The 17,907-nt window shown below is 36.5% G+C and overlaps 1 protein-coding gene across 9 annotated transcripts in view; it reads left to right on the top strand.

Moving 5' to 3' along the window:
• Positions 1-17,907, top strand: part of MBNL1 (muscleblind like splicing regulator 1) — a 181,277-nt gene that overhangs the window by 149,730 nt on the left and 13,640 nt on the right. For 4 of the 9 annotated variants that reach the window (XM_007471933.1, XM_007471935.1, XM_007471934.1 and 1 more), the window contains 3 exons: positions 118-318; positions 11,511-11,768; positions 13,875-14,028. In XM_007471933.1, the coding sequence (XP_007471995.1) occupies positions 118-318; positions 11,511-11,768; positions 13,875-14,028 (613 nt within the window). Of the gene's footprint in view, positions 1-117; positions 319-11,510; positions 11,769-12,943; positions 12,998-13,874; positions 14,029-17,907 lie in introns of all 9 variants that reach the window. The other 5 variants (XM_007471932.1, XM_007471931.1, XM_007471938.1 and 2 more) reach the window with 3 other exon arrangements.

The following is a 17,907-nucleotide window of genomic DNA, read 5'->3' as shown; positions in this document are numbered from 1 at the left end:
AGAATGGATTATGAATGGATGCATGGATACATGGATGGAGGATAGATATGTAATGCAGGATATCAACTTTGACCCAAGCCCTGCCGATTAAATTTTGCTTTGTATTTTATTTTTCAGCCAATGTTTTCAGTTGCACCAAGCTTAGCCACCAATGCATCAGCAGCCTTTAATCCCTACCTGGGACCTGTTTCCCCAAGCCTGGTTCCAGCAGAGATCTTGCCGACTGCACCAATGTTGGTTACAGGGAATCCTGGGGTCCCTGTACCTGCAGCTGCTGCAGCTGCTGCACAGAAATTAATGCGGACAGACAGACTTGAGGTAGGAGTGATTCGCTGGTGTCTTTATGCATTCCATTCTAAATTTCAAAGTGTGCTCTTTGTTTATTTCTTCCATGGCCGTAAAGGTTAAAAACAATTCAAAGCAGAGATTTTGGTTTAGCGTTTGGAGCATTTGGCTCGAATATATCTATATTCTATATCTATATGCTATACTTGATGATTATAACATTTATAGAAGCCACAACATCCGTATGTAGAGTAATGGGTAAGAACTTGGACTCAGGGATCAGACTGCTTATTGCTTCATTGTGCCTCAGTTTCCTCATCTTCAAATTGGAGAAACTTATGGCACTTAAGAGTTAGTCAGTGTCTGGCACACAGCAGAAGCTTCCTAAATGTTTCTTGTTATTGTTGCTATTAACAAATTCTATCAATCCCCTGATACTTGTTCTCATAAAGATGTTATTCAGTTACTCTCTACAAACTGTTTTAAAATTTATCGTTGCAAGTTTCCTCATAAGCCTCATAATATTTTAGTTGGAATAGCAAGGCAGCCTTGTTTGTGAAATGTGATTATAAGTTCTTTTTTTAATATATTAGTATTTTTAAACAATTAATTAATTTATTTATTTTTGCTGTTGTTGGGTCTTCGTTTCTGTGCGAGGGCTTTCTCTAGTTGCGGCGAGCAGGGGCCACTCTTCATCGCAGTGCACGGGCCTCTCACTATCGCGGCCTCTCTTGTTGCGGAGCACAGGCTCCAGACGCGCAGGCTCAGTAGTTGTGGCTCACGGGCCTAGTTGCTCCGCGGCATGTGGGATCCTCCCAGACCAGGGCTCGATTATAAGTTTTTAAATTGTAAATTGGGTGATGCTCTCAGTCTTATAGTCAAGGATGGTCAGATGTATGTACTTTGCTATTGCTACATGAAAAAGAAATTAAAGATATGAATCTTATGTTGAAGTGGTTTTTGAGAATGTTAGCATGGCTGTAAATTAGTGAACTTGGTAAACTCTAGATGAAGGGGAAAAATGGCAACATTACTGTACATTGAAGCTCTCAAATCTAGCATTGGTGTCCATATAAAGAGCAAATGAGCTCTTCCTCTTTTCCCTGGTTAGCATGAGGCAGTTCTTAGTGCTGAGAACTTTTACGTGTCTTAATGACTGAGAAAGCGGTAAAACAAGGCCATTGTGTGAACATAATTGACTCTAATCAGTTTAGCAGGAATTTATTTAATAAGCACCAATTTTTCGTTTATTAAGTTTCATTGCATGCATTACAAAGGATCTCAGATTTCAGAGTAGTTATAACTGCCACCATCTTTTTGATGGTAATAATAATAGTTGATATTTATTGGATATTTACTCTCTACCAATCACAGCGTTGCCCCTTCATATGCAACACACATTTAATCCCCAAAACAATCTTATGAGGAAGATACTATCATTAACTCCATTTAACAGGGTGATAAATTTATGGAGAGAGATGTAACATAACTTATTCAAGGTCACGTGGGTAGGATGTTCCAGTGGGGTATGAACTCAGAACTGCATTTTTAAACACTAGTATATTACTCTCCCTTCCCATACAGGTGATAGTACAAAGAGGAGGCAGCAAATTTTGGCTTGTATGTTCCCTTTAGAGTTTTCATTTGTTTGTTTATTTTAAGCTTATTTTTTACCTTTCATTGAACGTTTTGGAAAAAGCTACTAATTACAAGAGTTCCACAAGGAGAACTCAGGAAGGATGTTGAGACTTAATTGCATGCCCTCTGTGCACCAAGGACTCTGCTGTGTGCTAGAGATAACACCTTGACTTGTGGGTGGTTCGTCATTGCACAATTGTTCTTGCTCATTGATTAACTAATGCTGTTTGCAGATAAACTGGGAGGAAATTTAAGAAATTTTAAATATTTAAAAATTATTAGATGCTCAACGTATGAATCATCCCTCCCCGCCCCCACCGACCTTTCTGAAGCAAACCCTGGGTTCATAATGTGTAATTGTTGATTGTTTAATGGGAACCAATAGGCAGTCTGAGATAACTTGATAGAATTAATTATTAATAGGAGATGATATTCCTAAAGCTGAGAACGTCTCTATTTAAATCTCTGTCAAAGAATCTCTTTAAAAGGCTGATTGTGGGCTTCCCTGGTGGCACAGTGGTTGGGAGTCCGCCTGCCGATGCAGGGGACGCGGGTTCGTGCCCCGGTCCGGGAAGATCCCACATGCCGTGGAGCGGCTGGGCCCGTAAGCCATGGCTGCTGGGCCTGTGCGTCCGGAGCCTGTGCTCCGCAACGGGAGAGGGCACAACAGTGAGAGGCCCGCGTACCGCAAAAAAATAAAAAATAAAATAAATAAAAGGCTGATTGTGTGGTCAGAACTCTTTTAAACTAATCCTCCCACAATTTTAGGTAGTCTGTAATTGGTTATGTTTTGTATGGTGTTTCGTTAAAATGAAGACTTTTGTCTTTTGTTTTGTTTTGTTTTTCTTTTGCAAGAAGCTACTTTGAGTATTTTGTCTGTCTTCCCTTCCCATAGTCACAACAAATGGCTACTGTTGCAATGACTGTCATTTCCTTTTAACCCGAATTCCACTTATCTAAATGCCTGATGGTAGGGCAGCTTCCTTATTCTCATGCACAGGATCTGACTCAATGTCACAGTTACAACCTGTTAGGATGTTGCAGTGTGAAGCTAAGGGGCACCTTTCTCCTAGCACTTGTGATTTTAGACACTCCTTTCAGGGTATTTCCTCTCATGCTAATTGCACTACATCTTGGAGTCTAAAAGACATGGCAGTAAGTGCACACACTTAATTTACACATTTAGTTATTTGGGGTTTAAATCTATACTCTATTTTTAACTCATGGAACTCCCAAGTACATTTTAGAATTTTGAGTTCCTTTTGAGGTGAACAGATTTTGAATCAGTTAAAATATTGGCCAATTCTTCTTGCCACTCCTTTCTCTCTTTGGCTACAAAATAGACAATGAAGAAATTAAAAACATGGTAGATTATCAGCCTTCTGGTTCTGTTTAGAGGAACTAACACATATTTATATTTATAGAAGCCGGTGTGATACTACAAAAAATGTAAAATTGAAAAACAGGAATCGAATCCAAGGATTAGTGATGGTGATTTTGCTAGTTAGGTGAGTAAGCGTAGGTCAAGTTCTTTATATTTTCTGAGTTTCATATTCCACACATATTAAGTTAGGGGAATATACCAGATAATCTCTAAGATTATCTCCAGTTAGAACATTCTAGGTGAAAGTTAGGTCATTTTCTTGTGTTTAATGCCAGTCACAAACTACTGAAAAGGTATTTAATACATAAATAACACACACACACACCTAAGCTTTCTATCACTATACATATTATCCATTCTTTGTTGGATATCTTTTAAAAGACCTTGTAGCTGCATACTTTCTATGCTGTAAAATTCAGTCTTCATGGTTTTCTCTAAAGAGAAGCAAATCTCCTGAATATCAGTCACTGAAATGAGGCTTTTAAAATTCCATTTTGTGACCTTGGGATGCCTTTGTGTAATTTTCAAGTAGCGGTCATTTTCAATGATTATTTTAAGAAATTGTTAAAATCTGTAGGTACTGGAAAGGACTGGGGTTTTTAGTCATATCTTTGCTTCATTACAAAGAGTTGGTAATTAAGGAAATCATTGTTTGACTTATTATCATGACACACAATAATTTTTTTATGGTGCAAGAAGGATCCATGAATGCATTTATTCTCGTTTATTCAACAATATCCAATGAAGAACTGTTGAACATCTTACATGTAAAAACTGTTGTAAGGAATATCTTGCAGCCTTATAAGGTTATCAGCTGTTATTAACAACAAGAAAAGGTCCACCAGAATAGTGCCAAGCTCATAAATGATGCCCAGTAACTTGGTCAGTGAAGGAATAAATGAGTCAGTCAACCAGTTAATCAATTAATTAATCACAGAACGATACATGCCCTTATTCAGAGCTTAGGGTAATGTAACAGAAGAGAGAAAATGTGACACATTTTAAACATGTGTTAGCATTCTCCTTGAGAACATGTTTACATTTTGAACATTCCAGCTACAAAATATGGCATCTAGTTCATGCCCCTAGTCCTAGAGCAATGGTTTTCAAGCTCTAATGTGACTAGAATCACTTGGGATGATTGTGAAAAACGCAGGGCCTGGGAATTCCCTGGCAGTCCAATGGTTAGGACTGGGGCTTTCACTGCCCAGGGCCTGGGTTCTGTCCCTGGTCAGGGAACTAAGATCCCACAAGCCACACGGCACAGCCAAAAAATAAAAAATTAAACTAAAAAAAAAAAATTGTAATGCAGTGCCTCATCCCCACAGACTGATTCGGTGGGTCTTTAGCGGGTCTCTGGAATCCTTTGAACAGATCTGCCAGGTGATTCTAAATGCAAATGGTCTATAAAATACCTATTCCAGGGGATGCCAGCACCTGTTATTTAAGTCTTAATTTTCATCATTTACCTCATGTACAGTTACTTGTATACAAATATCTTCCTCCTCCAATGCATTTAGCATTCTACATTTTGTGAAATTGCTGAGAACACAATGTACAGCATTATGAAATATTTTAAGCAATTGGTGATCATTTTTAGGGTAATTTATACTTCACAACAGCATTAACCAAACAAAAGACAAACCAGTGGCCACATATTTCATATGCTGATGGAGGCATTAGATTGCCATTTCGTGAACTACATCACTTTTATATCAATAGTCTATATGACAAAAACATATGACATATCCCAGGAAAGGTGAGCAAACCACTCGGCTTCTGATACTTTTCAGTTAAAGTTTGTTTTAAAATAAAGTATTCATGTGCCGAAAGTTTTATTCTACTGTGGTAATCATGACATGAATTTCTAATTCAGACCACTGGATACTGAATGCTTCCACTACTTACTGACACAGAAGAGTCTAGTGACTTTTTTCATATAGACATAAAAACATATGATACCTACTGCCTACACAAAAAAGAGCATTTAAAGATAAACGTGGATTCAAGTGATAGTGAAAGGCATTCCTACATGACATTATTATAGGCATTGAATGGATTTGTCATGATCTATTGCATATAAAAGATGCAATTCAAAATAAGATTAGAAAAGCAAATGCTTTTAATAATATAAGAAAGGCTTATTGATAGAATTATTTTACTTCCGTAGTTTTGTAAAGAGTGTTTGGCTACTGCTTGTATGATATGTTAATTTCTTTAGAAAATTACCAAGAAATATTGAGTTTTATGCACACAGGTCTATGTAGTCTACATTTTTTAAAAATTGTAATAAGGCTTTAGAATGACTCTCTAAAATGTGTTCACACCCCCCATTTAAAACATCTAGTCTCTGTCGATTATTACTGTGATTAGTTTTGTTTTAGAGATGATAGAGTTGTACGTTGTTTAAAATAAGGGAATTGCTAATCCTGGCTTAGCCAACTCATATTTGCTGTTTTTCCACCAATTTCTTCATACAAATTAAAGCTAAAATGTCCCTATCTTTGCAGTTATTTAGAAGGAGTAATAAAGGTAACTATAGATTTGAACATTTGGCATATTGATGAGCTTGTTTTAGATGTCCTGTCATGCATAGAAATGAATAAATGAAAATCTGGCAGTGTATTTAATGGGAAGTTTTATTTAGTTGGTCATTCCTATATATTCAGATTTGATTTTTGTAATTACATAAGGTCAAATGACAAATTCTTAGCTATATCATCTATAGAAATATGCTTGTCTTCACTGGCTTGGTGGTAATGATAGGTTCCACCTTTGAGAGTTCAAAGAAAACTCCCAGTTGATCTTAACAGAAATTCTCTGAGGTAGATAAAGTAGATGTCTTTTTCTTCAGTTTTTAAAAAATGAGGTTCAGGTAGACCAAATTTGTACAATTATCAAATAACAGACTGAAACTAGATATCACATCATCATATATTTATCTTGGGAATGTAATTTTACAAACAATTAACTAAGATCATTTCCCCTAATCACCAGAATTTTAAGATGTGGATATCTGAATTCATTTTAAATTGAAAACACAGGTAATTTCTTTGTATTAGATTGTATATTCATGACCTGTAATACTTTGGGTTCTTTGATAAAATTGTTGATTATCCAGTATTTCTTTTTTAAAGTGTTGTGTTAGCTCAAACTTAATAAAGTCCATGATGCTTACTGTTGAACAATGGGTATGTATGTATCTTTGAATAAGCTCCTTAATATTGGTCATTAGGTTTAAATTAACTTCCCAAAGTATTAAAGTACCCTGAGATGGGCTTCCCTGATGGCGCAGTGGTTGAGAGTCTGCCTGCTGATGCAGGGGACACGGGTTCGTGCCCTGGTCCGGGAGGATCCCACGTGCCGCTGAGCGGCTGGGCCAGTGAGCCATGGCCGCTGAGCCTGCATGTCCAGAGCCTGTGCTCCGCAACCGGAGAGGCCACAACAGTGAGAGGCCCGCGGACCGGCAAAAAAAAAAAAAAAAAAGTACCCTGAGAGTCCCTCTTCCCTGTTACAATTAGCCCTCTCTTCCTGCTTTGAATGTTAGTCTCTAAAGATGACTGAGTTAACTATGTTAAGCACAAAACATAGAATGTGTCTTAAAGAACATGCAAATGGCTGTTTAGTTTTGAATAAGTTCATCCATTGACCTTAATTTCCTTAGACTCTCAAGCCTTAACTTGCAGAGTAATGATGAATTTAATACTACTTATACAACCTATTATTATTTTGACCATTTTGAAATATGTTTGTCATGTTTATAGAAATAGAGATCGAATAACAGAACTGTTTAATCAGATTTGTATAGTGTGTTTTAAGCTATCTGTACATTATCTTATTCAGTATTCATGATTCCAGAGCTAGTAAATATAAACACTAGATAGAACAGAAAATTTCTGATTTCAAACTCTATTCTCTTTCCACCCTACTACTGCTATTTAATTAACAAAAGAAGGTTTATGTAGAATTAATTTAGATTTGCTTGGGAAGTTTTTCTGATTGCTTTTTCTTTTGATTATTTGAAGTTTATATGCCAAAGGTGTTTTTCTGGAAATGGAATTTAGTACTTTAATATTTTCAGTGAATATTTTTATTGAAATGACGGTTTTTACTGTAAAAGCAACCTCTTATCCATTTTGTATGAAAGTTTACAAAACTTACCTGATTTCCAAAGCAAATCCTGCCTTAATACTTTTTTTTTTTAATTGGAGTATAGTTGATTTACAATGTTGTGTTGGTTTCAGGTGTACAGCAAAGTGAATCAGTTATATGTATACATATATCCACTCATTTTTAGATTATTTTCCCATATAGGCCATTACAGAGTATTGAGTAGAGTTCCCTGTGCTATACAGTAGGTCCTTATTAATTACCTATTTTATATATAGTAATGTGTATAGGTCAACTGCCTTAATACTTACAGTACATATAAGTACTTATACTTACAAACATTCTTTTTGGTTGAAGCATAGTATGTGTTTAGCTAATATCAATAGATGGAATTATTTTCATCTAGGTTTGAAAACCACTTAGCAAACTGTAAAAAGTACTTATATATGTTGACCCACTAATGCCATTTCTGCACATTTATCCTTAGAGAATGATTTTTTAAAGAGTGTGGTCATGAATATACTCTTTGCAACATTATTTGTAATATGGGAATACTGGAAATAATCTAGATGTTCTCTGAAAGAGTTACCTATATTATACACATCTGTTTTATAGAATTTGATGCAGCCAGCAAAAATGATGACTCTGGACACTATTAAGTAAAACAAACAAACAAAGCGCTTATGCTACATTGTTGAGCAAAAACAGATCCCCAAGTAATAGCCATATTATAGTTACAACTATTTGAAAAATATGTTCGTGCAGAAGATTGGATGGAATAGAAAAAAGAGCCATAATGTTGTTAGGATTTTCAAATTTAATTTTATCTTCTTCGTTCCAAATTCTCTGTATGGTAAATTGTGCAATTTCTTATCCTGATTTGAATTATAAGGTTAGATTTGTTGGTAACACAATACTACAACTAAGAGATTTCTTTTGGGGAAGCAACACAGTCTAAAGTTTTCTTGGGTTTATCAGGCCAAACCCATATTCAGCAGTCAAGGGATAGATCCCATTTTATTGATGGTCATTATTAGAGAAAAATCTGTTTGAAAAGTTTTGGGAAGTTTGTTCTGTTCAGATAGGTACCCCACAATCCATATATACATCCAAAGCTTGGCAAACTTCTCTAGCCCCTCTAGCCTTGTAGCTCTCACCCGTACAAGTTTTCACGAGAGATTTTCAGTTTCTTCTCTATTTTGTTCAAAGGCAAGAATAATAGGAGAACAGCTATTTCAGTATATTTCTTCTGTTCCATTTCTCTTGTGGGGAGGAACCTTAAGTTGGAAAAAAAAAATAGTCAAAAATGTATATCATGCAGAAACAGTTGACTAAGTTCTCGGAACATCAGAAAAGGCTGGATTTAGGAACAAAATTCTGAGCTAACTGCTAGTTATCAGCTCTGCTTAAATGTTTTTTAGAATTTTCCCTCAATGCATCCTGCTAGACAGTAAAGAGTACAAAACAATACCAATTACCAAAAAATTGGTAATAAACCAATTATTAACCTATACACTGACACATGCATAAAGCAAACTGAGAGGGACGAGAAGGGGTCTTAGAATGATCATCTTTATGCAACCTGGTTTTAAGCTCACATCCCTGAAAATAAAAAGAACGTTGAGATGGACAGAGAAATAAAAAAGTCAAAATCAGCCTGGCACTCAGCACTGGCATAATTGTTTTTGAAAAATTGCAAATCTTTGATTTTAATAGTTATTCAAGGTCCTACAGACAGACTACCTTCAGATCTTCTTTCTTGTCAGTGTGGTAAAGAGTGAGAGAAATTGGAAAACAGAGTGTTGGTTCAGCTGCTGCCAAGTTTCTTTGCGAGCATATTCGAGAAAGCAGGAATTACTGAGAGCTAACAGCAGTAGTGTCCGAACACAGATGGTTTCCTATTGGATGAGGCTGCGTTGACACAGATTTGTTTAAACAGAAAAGTAACTTTTTTGTTTATGCTGTGGTATAAATTTAGCATAATTTTGCATACATACGTGAAGGGTTTTTATCCTCATTTAAATGTTCCTCTCTTCCTATTTTGATGAGCCTAATTTAGTAAGTGGGGATTTGTGGTGTAGAAAGCTGCACAGCTGACTCGTCCTCACTGAGAGTGGAGGACAATAGTTCTGGATAACAGCTTTACCACTTTTGCTTTTCAAATTATAAACTCCTGGATATCCTTGTTTTCTTTTGTTCAAGAAGATAAATGCAACGATTAAAAAAAAAAAAAGGATCTTCTGTAACTTCCTAAGTCATCTTTGTATTCCTAATATCTCTCAGAGTGTCTGGCACGGAGTAGTTATTTAATAATTTTTTAAAAATTACATAAATTGAGGTGATGAATAGAGTTGGCTCATTGCTATGTGGAATGCAGTGCTTTAGCTAGCTTGAGGTTTCCAAATGGTGCAAGAGGTCGTTTATAATGCTATTTTTAAGATATACCACGATACAAATTATAGAGACCTTTTTAAAAGGAAGCACTTTCCTCAATAATGGGATATGGATGTAAAAGGGGGAAATACCTAGAATTAAATGTGATCATTTCATGTATTTAAATCCAAGAAAATCTTTGTTTTTTTAAATCACAACGGGGTTTCCCCCCCTTTTTTCTCCTTGATGAATTCCAAAATTGAGTGTTCGGGGTCTGCATTCGCTCAGTTTGTAAAAAGATTTGTGAAAAACAAAACGGAAACATCCTTGAAGCATGAAGTAAGAGCGTAAAAATATAAGGACATTCTGTGTTTAGATGGCCCTCTTGTGGTAAAAAGGTCAAATTATTCTGACTGAAGACAGCGCCGGCAACCTCTTGATTAGAGCAAGCACCATGACAAACTTTAATAGTAAGAGTCAAAATCGAGCAGATGAATGAAAAATAACCCATTTTCACCTTTCCCCAGGGACCCCATCCAAAATTAATAGATATGAAACAAACAGTAGGGCTTCCCTGGTGGCGCAGTGGTTGAGAGTCCGCCTGCCAATGCAGGGGACACGGGTTCGTGCCCTGGTCCGGGAAGATCCCACGTGCCGCGGAGCGGCTGGGCCCGTGAGCCATGGCCGCTGAGCCTGCGCATCCGGAGCCTGTGCTCCGCAACGAGAGAGGCCGCAACAGTGAGAGGCCCGCGTACCGCAAAAAATAAAAATAAAAAAACAGTAACAAAAACTAATATTTTTCCATCTGCTTTTTATAGCTACCAGGTAAATCTCTAATGATCAAAAACTTAGCTCTTCAAAACATTTTATGAAAAAGCTATCATTTTACTTTTTACACTTTCACTCTTAAATAATTTCTGATTAGCATAAAAGTTGCAAAAATAGAACCAAGAGTTCCTGCCTATCCTTCACCCCACTTACCTAAATATTGACAGCTTACATAGCCATGTTACCACTCACAAAACCAGAAAATTAGCATTGATATGCTGCTATTAGCCAATCTACAGACCTCAATCAGATTTCACCAGTTGTCCTACCAACCTCCTTTCTCTGACTCCAGGATCATTCAGTCTGTGACAGTGTCTCAATCTTTCTTTGTTTTTCATGACCTTGACACTTTGGAAGAGTACTGATCAGTCATTTTGTAAAACATCCTACCATTTTAGTTTGTCTGAGGTTTCCTCATGATTAAATAAATTCAGGTTATGCGTTCTCAGCAGTAATACAACAAATGTAATGCTGTATCCTTTTTTCAGTGCATCATATCAGTAGGTACATGATGTCATTATGTCTTTATTACTGGTGATATTAACTTTGATTGTTTGATTAAAGCGGTGTCTCCAGGGTTCTTCACTATATAAATTTACTGTTTTCCCCCTTGGTAATGAATAAGTATATCAACATAATTTAAATTAGATATTTTACCATAAGTAGTATCATGAATGTGTTTTCTTTCTCATGGACATTTTACTGAAATGGGATTATAATTTGTATACCGAACTAAGAATGTTTACAAGTTATTTTGTGGTTCCTTTGCAAATTATCTTTTCCCCTTTCATTTGTTGGCTTCTATCACCAGACTTGCACTTTAAGTTAAAATCTTCGGAAAGTTTCTACTTGTCCATGTTGACTGACCCCTGTGCACTTAATGACCCCATAGGTATGTCGAGAGTACCAGCGTGGCAATTGCAACAGAGGAGAAAACGATTGTCGGTTTGCCCATCCTGCTGACAGCACAATGATTGACACCAATGACAACACAGTCACCGTGTGTATGGATTACATCAAAGGGAGATGCTCTAGGGAAAAGTGCAAATACTTTCATCCTCCCGCACATCTGCAAGCCAAGATCAAGGCTGCCCAATACCAGGTCAACCAGGCTGCTGCAGCACAGGCTGCAGCCACCGCAGCTGCCATGGTGAGTAGAGACCTCAGCGCAATCCTCGTTAACAGTCAAAAAAGCAAAGTGAACAACTATATCTGACGACAAGCTATTCATTTATTAACCTTTTTAAAAAAATTTTTTGCTTAAGATATGTTTGTTCAGGTATCCCAGACAATACATAATGAAGTTACCATTCAGAGAAGTGAGAGTAACTCCTCAAATGGTTCAGATTGCTCCTTCCCTCGGCCTAGCTCTTAATATTGTGTCTTATTCTGGATATAGGGTTTCTGAAATTTCTGCTTTGTACAGAACACCTGTCTCCTTTTCGGTTTAACGATACTGCCATTTTCGGTCCTCTTATTTCTGTGTGCCATCTAATCAGCCATTGTTTTCCTTCGGTGTGTTCTTTTGCACATCAAGGCTCTTCTCTACATTATCTTGCTTTTAACCATGAGAATCTGGAACTATTTAGGAGAATTGCTTCAACAAAATTGTTTTTAGAATTAGCTACAAGATTTTGAACAGTTTGCTATCTAGATAATCTTAAGCAATATTGTGGCATAAACAGAACTGTAAAACTAGAGAAGCTTGCCTATGCCATTATGTAGAAAGGAGAAAGCAGTACTCAAGGAGGAGTTAGAAATTGGATCATTTAGAACAGATACTCAACTATATACTTAAGGTAAATTTTAATGTCATCTAATAGCTGATTTTAATGAGTCCATTTTTGTTCTTTGCTTAGCTGTTGTAATGTCCTTTTTTTTTTTACATAAATATATGACTTAATCTTTAAAATATTCATAAAAGAGAACACTGTGTGGTATTTCATAGCACAGTAAAATAATCACGAGAGAGGTCTTTTCTGTGTTTGTTTATGGATACTTGAGCAAAAATACAGAAGGCAGACTCTCTCCTCCTCTCTTCCTTTCACTCTTTTTTTTTTTTTTCTGTTAGAGTATCTTGTTTGTAATTAACTACAAAGAGGAGTTATCCTCCCAATAACAACTCAGTAGTGCCTTTATTGTGCATGCTTAGTCTTGTTATTCGTTGTATATGGCATTCCGATGATTTGTTTTTTTATTTGTTTTTTCTCACCTACCCAAAAATGCACTGCTGCCCCCATGATGCACCTCTGCTTGCTGTTTATGTTAATGCGCTTGAACCCCACTGGCCCATTGCCATCATGTGCTCGCTGCCTGCTAATTAAGACTCAGTCGGCTGTCAAATCACTGAAGCGACCCCTCGAGGCAACCTTTGACCTGGTACTATGACCTTTCACCTTTTAGCTTGGCATGTAGCTTTATTGTAGTTACAAGTTTTTTTTTTTTATCTATTTAAAAATATATATTCCTTTTTCTGTTATAAAGTTGTAAAGTACAATGAAAAACTGAGTGTGGTTTCCTGACAAAATTAGCGGAAAGACTGTAATACAAGTCCCTGGATGGATATCATACAATGAAAGATTCCGAAAGCCCAGCAGTCCACATTCAGTTTAACTACATTGTAGAATATTCTAATGGAATACTTGAAGGACATTAAAAATGTATTTTTGGACTGTATATTTATGTACCTGTTTGGTTAGCATGGCTTTAGTGATAGAATTATTGACTTTTTAATATTTCTAGTTCAGTGTTTTAAGAAAAAAAAAAACTTGCATGCTCTGGGACATGTGCATGTTTAGGTAGACATGGGGGGAGGGGCAGAGTGGGACTGATTTTTATTTTACCTGTTTCGGTCACTCCGTACAATTAACTATTAACATTGCTTATACTTGTCAATCCTCATGGAGCTCGCAGTGCAGCTTTTCTTCTTTTCCCAAATCAATGGCTTCTCCCAGAAAGCCTGAAGCATTATGGGACTTAAAACACTTTAACACATTATAACATGTGCTCTCATACTAGTGGGTTCCCCCCGCCCCAAGACAAAAATAATGCTTCCTTTAAAGCTTTTTTCTTGCTTTTTTTTTTTTTTTTTTCCCCTTTAAATTTTTGTTTATTGGATGTTTTTCCCCCTTGGGTAGTTAAGTGCTCTGCTGCTTGCTTGCTCATGCTTCCTAACAATTTTGGCCCTCAACTGATTTTTCTTTTTTCTTTTTCTCTTTTTACTGGTATTTGTTTTTTATACTCATTCACTAAACAGGGAATTCCTCAAGCTGTACTTCCCCCATTACCAAAGAGGCCTGCTCTTGAAAAAACCAACGGTGCCACCGCAGTCTTTAACACTGGTATTTTCCAATACCAACAGGCTCTAGCCAACATGCAGTTACAACAGCATACAGCATTTCTCCCACCAGGTAAGGGGTTTGAGTTTATTAATAAATGAATCTGATGATCCATGTAGAGTTCTACTGGTAGAGCAGATAAACCACACCCCCAGTTGTTTTTAGCCATAGAGCAGGTGGAAGGTAAGATGGAAACTTTTCTGAGCTATCTCCTATGGTTTTCCTTAAAAACTAAGAATTTTAGCTTAATGAAAGATGGATTAGACATCATTGATGTTTTATATATTTATTTTTGTTTGTGTAATTTGGAATTGAAATAGAGTTCTTTTCTTTTTTTTTTTCCTCTTTCCTCAACACCGTTATATGTCTGTCAAGCTGTTTTATGACCCTTTCCTGCTGTAAGACCCCTTTGCCTTCATGATTCCATAGAGTTCATTTGAATTATATGAAATGACACTTTTCAGTTTTGATTTTTATTTTTCAGCCTTTCTGTTTTCAAGGTGGAGAATAAAAAACTGACTCTGTGTTCCAGAGCTCTTAAAAAGTGCTCTTATCAGTACCAGTCAGTATGCATCACTTAAAATTGTTGCTCCTGAGCTAATATTGAAGTAGCCCTAAGTGCCCAGTGAAGTTTACATTTATTGTTGAGTTAAACATTTGTGGCTTCAGTTGACTACAACTTAGTCAAATAAACATACTCGAGAACGAGACACAAAGATATACGATTTAAAAACATAAATAATCAGAAAACTAGTTATCTGGAAATTTATTGTTTTTGCTCACTCATCATTTACTTCAGAAAATACATACTACACTTCTTGTAATCTGGAATTCAACTAACCAGAGACTCTAATCTTATTTTCCTCTTTACCTGTTAATCTTTCTAAAAAATTACCATGTGTTAAGAGATTTATTTAATACAATAATTTTTTAATTAAATTGTATTAATTAATTAATTGTATTAATATAATTAATTAATTTTATTAATTAAATTGTATTAATAATGTATGTCAGAGATCCAGCCCCATTAGTATATTATACCATGTTAACAGTATTTACAGTGCATTACATTCAAAATGCCATGAGGGAATGTGATCATTTGTTTTTGAATAATGAGAATAAATTATAGTCACATTAGTTTTTACTGCTAAGCACAACTTTATATACAGCGCATCTTTGAAAACTAGCCATCCCTGTGTAGAATATGTAGTAACGTTCAATGAACTAGAATATTCCACTAATTGAAATAGCCTGTCCTAGAACCACAGATAAAATGATATTTGCTCATGAAATAGTGTCTATCGAGTTGCAGTTTGTCCATTTTAGAACAGAAATTAAATCGTTTTGATCTGTAGGGTATATGTTGCATTCTGAGGGAAAAGTCACATTTGTTTCAAGTTTTATAAGATTAAAAAATTTCTGCTCAACGTATACAGTTTTTCAGAGATTTCCAGAAATGGATCTTTTTGCTTTAGTATAAATTGCCATGCCCCTGGATTTATGCTGTCTCCAACAAATAATCTATCAATTTTTCTACAGTCAGATCATGACTCTGACTTATGACAATAGTCTCTCCCTGGAATGGTTTTTAGTCTGTGGATAGGACAGAGCAAAAGATGATAGGTAAGGTCAAGTCAGAGAAAAACAATAAATACCTTCATAAGTCAGAATCATACTTATCTCTCTGTTCTAGAAACTAAGCATTGTTAGTTTAAATAAAGTGTGCCACAATATATTGAAATATGCTGAAATTCTTAAGATGCATTTGCATTTTTGTGATGAATTTGCATCAGAAATATTCTGTTCTTGATATTTGTAGTCAACATGCTATGAAATTATTGCAATAGTAAAATATCAAATAAGATGTATTTGTAACCCAGTTTTAAAGAGCCTAAGCTTCAGGTTAACCGTTATTAGTCACATAATCAGAAGTAAGTACTGCCTCCATCATTCCTTAAAAATATTTTCATTGTCGGGACTTTCCCTGGCGGTCCAGTGGTTTGTACTCCACGCTTCCACTGCAGGGGGCATGGGTTTGATCCCTAGTCAGGGAACTAAAATCCTGCATGCCGCGCATTGCGCAGCCAAAAATAAAATTTTCATTGTCATATGTACCTGCGTGCCAGTATGGCATTAAAAAGTTAAAATGGATAGCCCATTTATACTTCTGCCAAACCACTTTACCAGACAACCAGAAAGGAAAGAAATCTAACGCAGAGAATATAAAACCCAAATGCCTTAAGGGCCAGGCAGGAGACATGAATAAGTGAGCAAGAAATAAACTAGGAGCTGTGGGGTCTGGGAGGCACTGGAGAGCACAGGCCCAGTCTAAAGGGGTCGGTCAATGTTCAGACTTAGCCCTTTGCTGCCTTAGAGGATTGTCTGCCTAGTAGGTATGGTGCACTGCACAGTACCCTTTGTCGTTCCATATACATCAGAGTCTTCGTGAACAAGGGGGTGGTTGTGTCTGTTCCTCCCAGGGTTGGTTATATACAAACTTGTACAACCTAATGCAGTGGCCCTGGTGTCCAGTGTTGCCAGATCTTATGATTTTTTTTCCAGATATTCTGGACATTTGGATGTTCATATGTGAAATCTCTCAATTTTGAAATATTGTCAACTAATTTAAGTTTTTAAATATACTTTGAGAACTGCAGAAAATCCATCCTACCACAAATTCATATGTCATCTTATGTATAACACCTGGGAGAAAAAGTCATTTTCCAAAGTCTAGGTTATTCTGCAGATGTATAGAAGAATTATATGATCAGAGCATCCTATCTAACCACAGTATTATAATTTGGAAGTTATATTCTGAAGACTTTATTGGAACTGATTAGAAAAAGGAAGTCATTTATTTTTTGCAGTTTAGAGTTTTAGAGCTCTGTCGTCTGTTGCCTCAATCATAACTTCAGGGACATGCAGGTCTATTTCATTGAAGTTACAATGAAGCATGGTTGGCTAAATCTTTAGAGCAGGTAAATCTGTATACAGAGTAAGTTGCTCACAAAAGATCAGGGTTCAGTGGCAAGCCAGCTATCTAGCTAAGAAAAATTAGTATATACCGTAACTTTTAAGAACAAACTGGGACTTACGTGGCCTATACCCATCTATCCATCATCCATCCATGTATCCATGCATGTATTCATTCATCTATCTATTTATCCATCCATCCTTCTAACCATCTCTGTATTCTTCTCTCTCACCCTACCTCCTTCCCTTCCTCTCTTTCTTCTGTTCCTTCCCTGTTTTCCATCCACCTATCCGTCTACTCATCCATTCATCCATTCATCCATCTTTCCATTCATTCAATCAACCCCATCCCACTGCATCTCCCTCCCACCCACCCCAAGAAAATTTTCTGGCCTTTTGTTTTTACACCCTCCATCTCACTTAAAGATAAATACAAGTAATTTGGATTAAGTTCACATTGAAGCTTTGGTGGTTTTTTTTTTTTTTAGATATATAGTCCTTTTTTTTTTTTAACCTTCACCCTTTAAAACGAAATTCACTATTTATACAGATTATGCATAACCTAGGGTCTACTTATGTTGTAGTTGTAAATTTCACCCCTGAAATTAGAGTGTGTAAGAAATAACACTTTTATTTACATCAGATTTATTTTCCTGAACTGAAATTAAGTCCAATTCTAAACTCCAGTTTCACTGTGTTGGATAGAAATATCAGGCGGCATCACTGGGATTCCAGAAGCCCATCCTCGCATCTCCTCTTCTTTCTCTCTCTACTCAAATAGAGGTCCTGTGCAGTCCAATAGTCTCAGACAGGCTACCCATTCTCCATTCCTCAGTCAGCACCGGTCACTGCTGATGTCCTCAATGTCCATGTTTACAAGATCTCTCTTTTTTTTTTTTTTTTTTTTTGGTACGCGGGCCTTTCACTGCTGTGGCCTCTCCCGTTGCAGAGCACAGGCTCCGGACGCGCAGGCTCAGC

This window comes from Lipotes vexillifer, unplaced genomic scaffold (genome assembly GCF_000442215.2).
Source record: "Lipotes vexillifer unplaced genomic scaffold, Lipotes_vexillifer_v1.1 scaffold849, whole genome shotgun sequence".
NCBI lineage: Eukaryota > Metazoa > Chordata > Mammalia > Artiodactyla > Lipotidae > Lipotes > Lipotes vexillifer.
The sequence above is the reverse complement of the archived record's forward strand: the minus strand, read 5'-3'. Positions and strand labels throughout refer to the sequence as shown.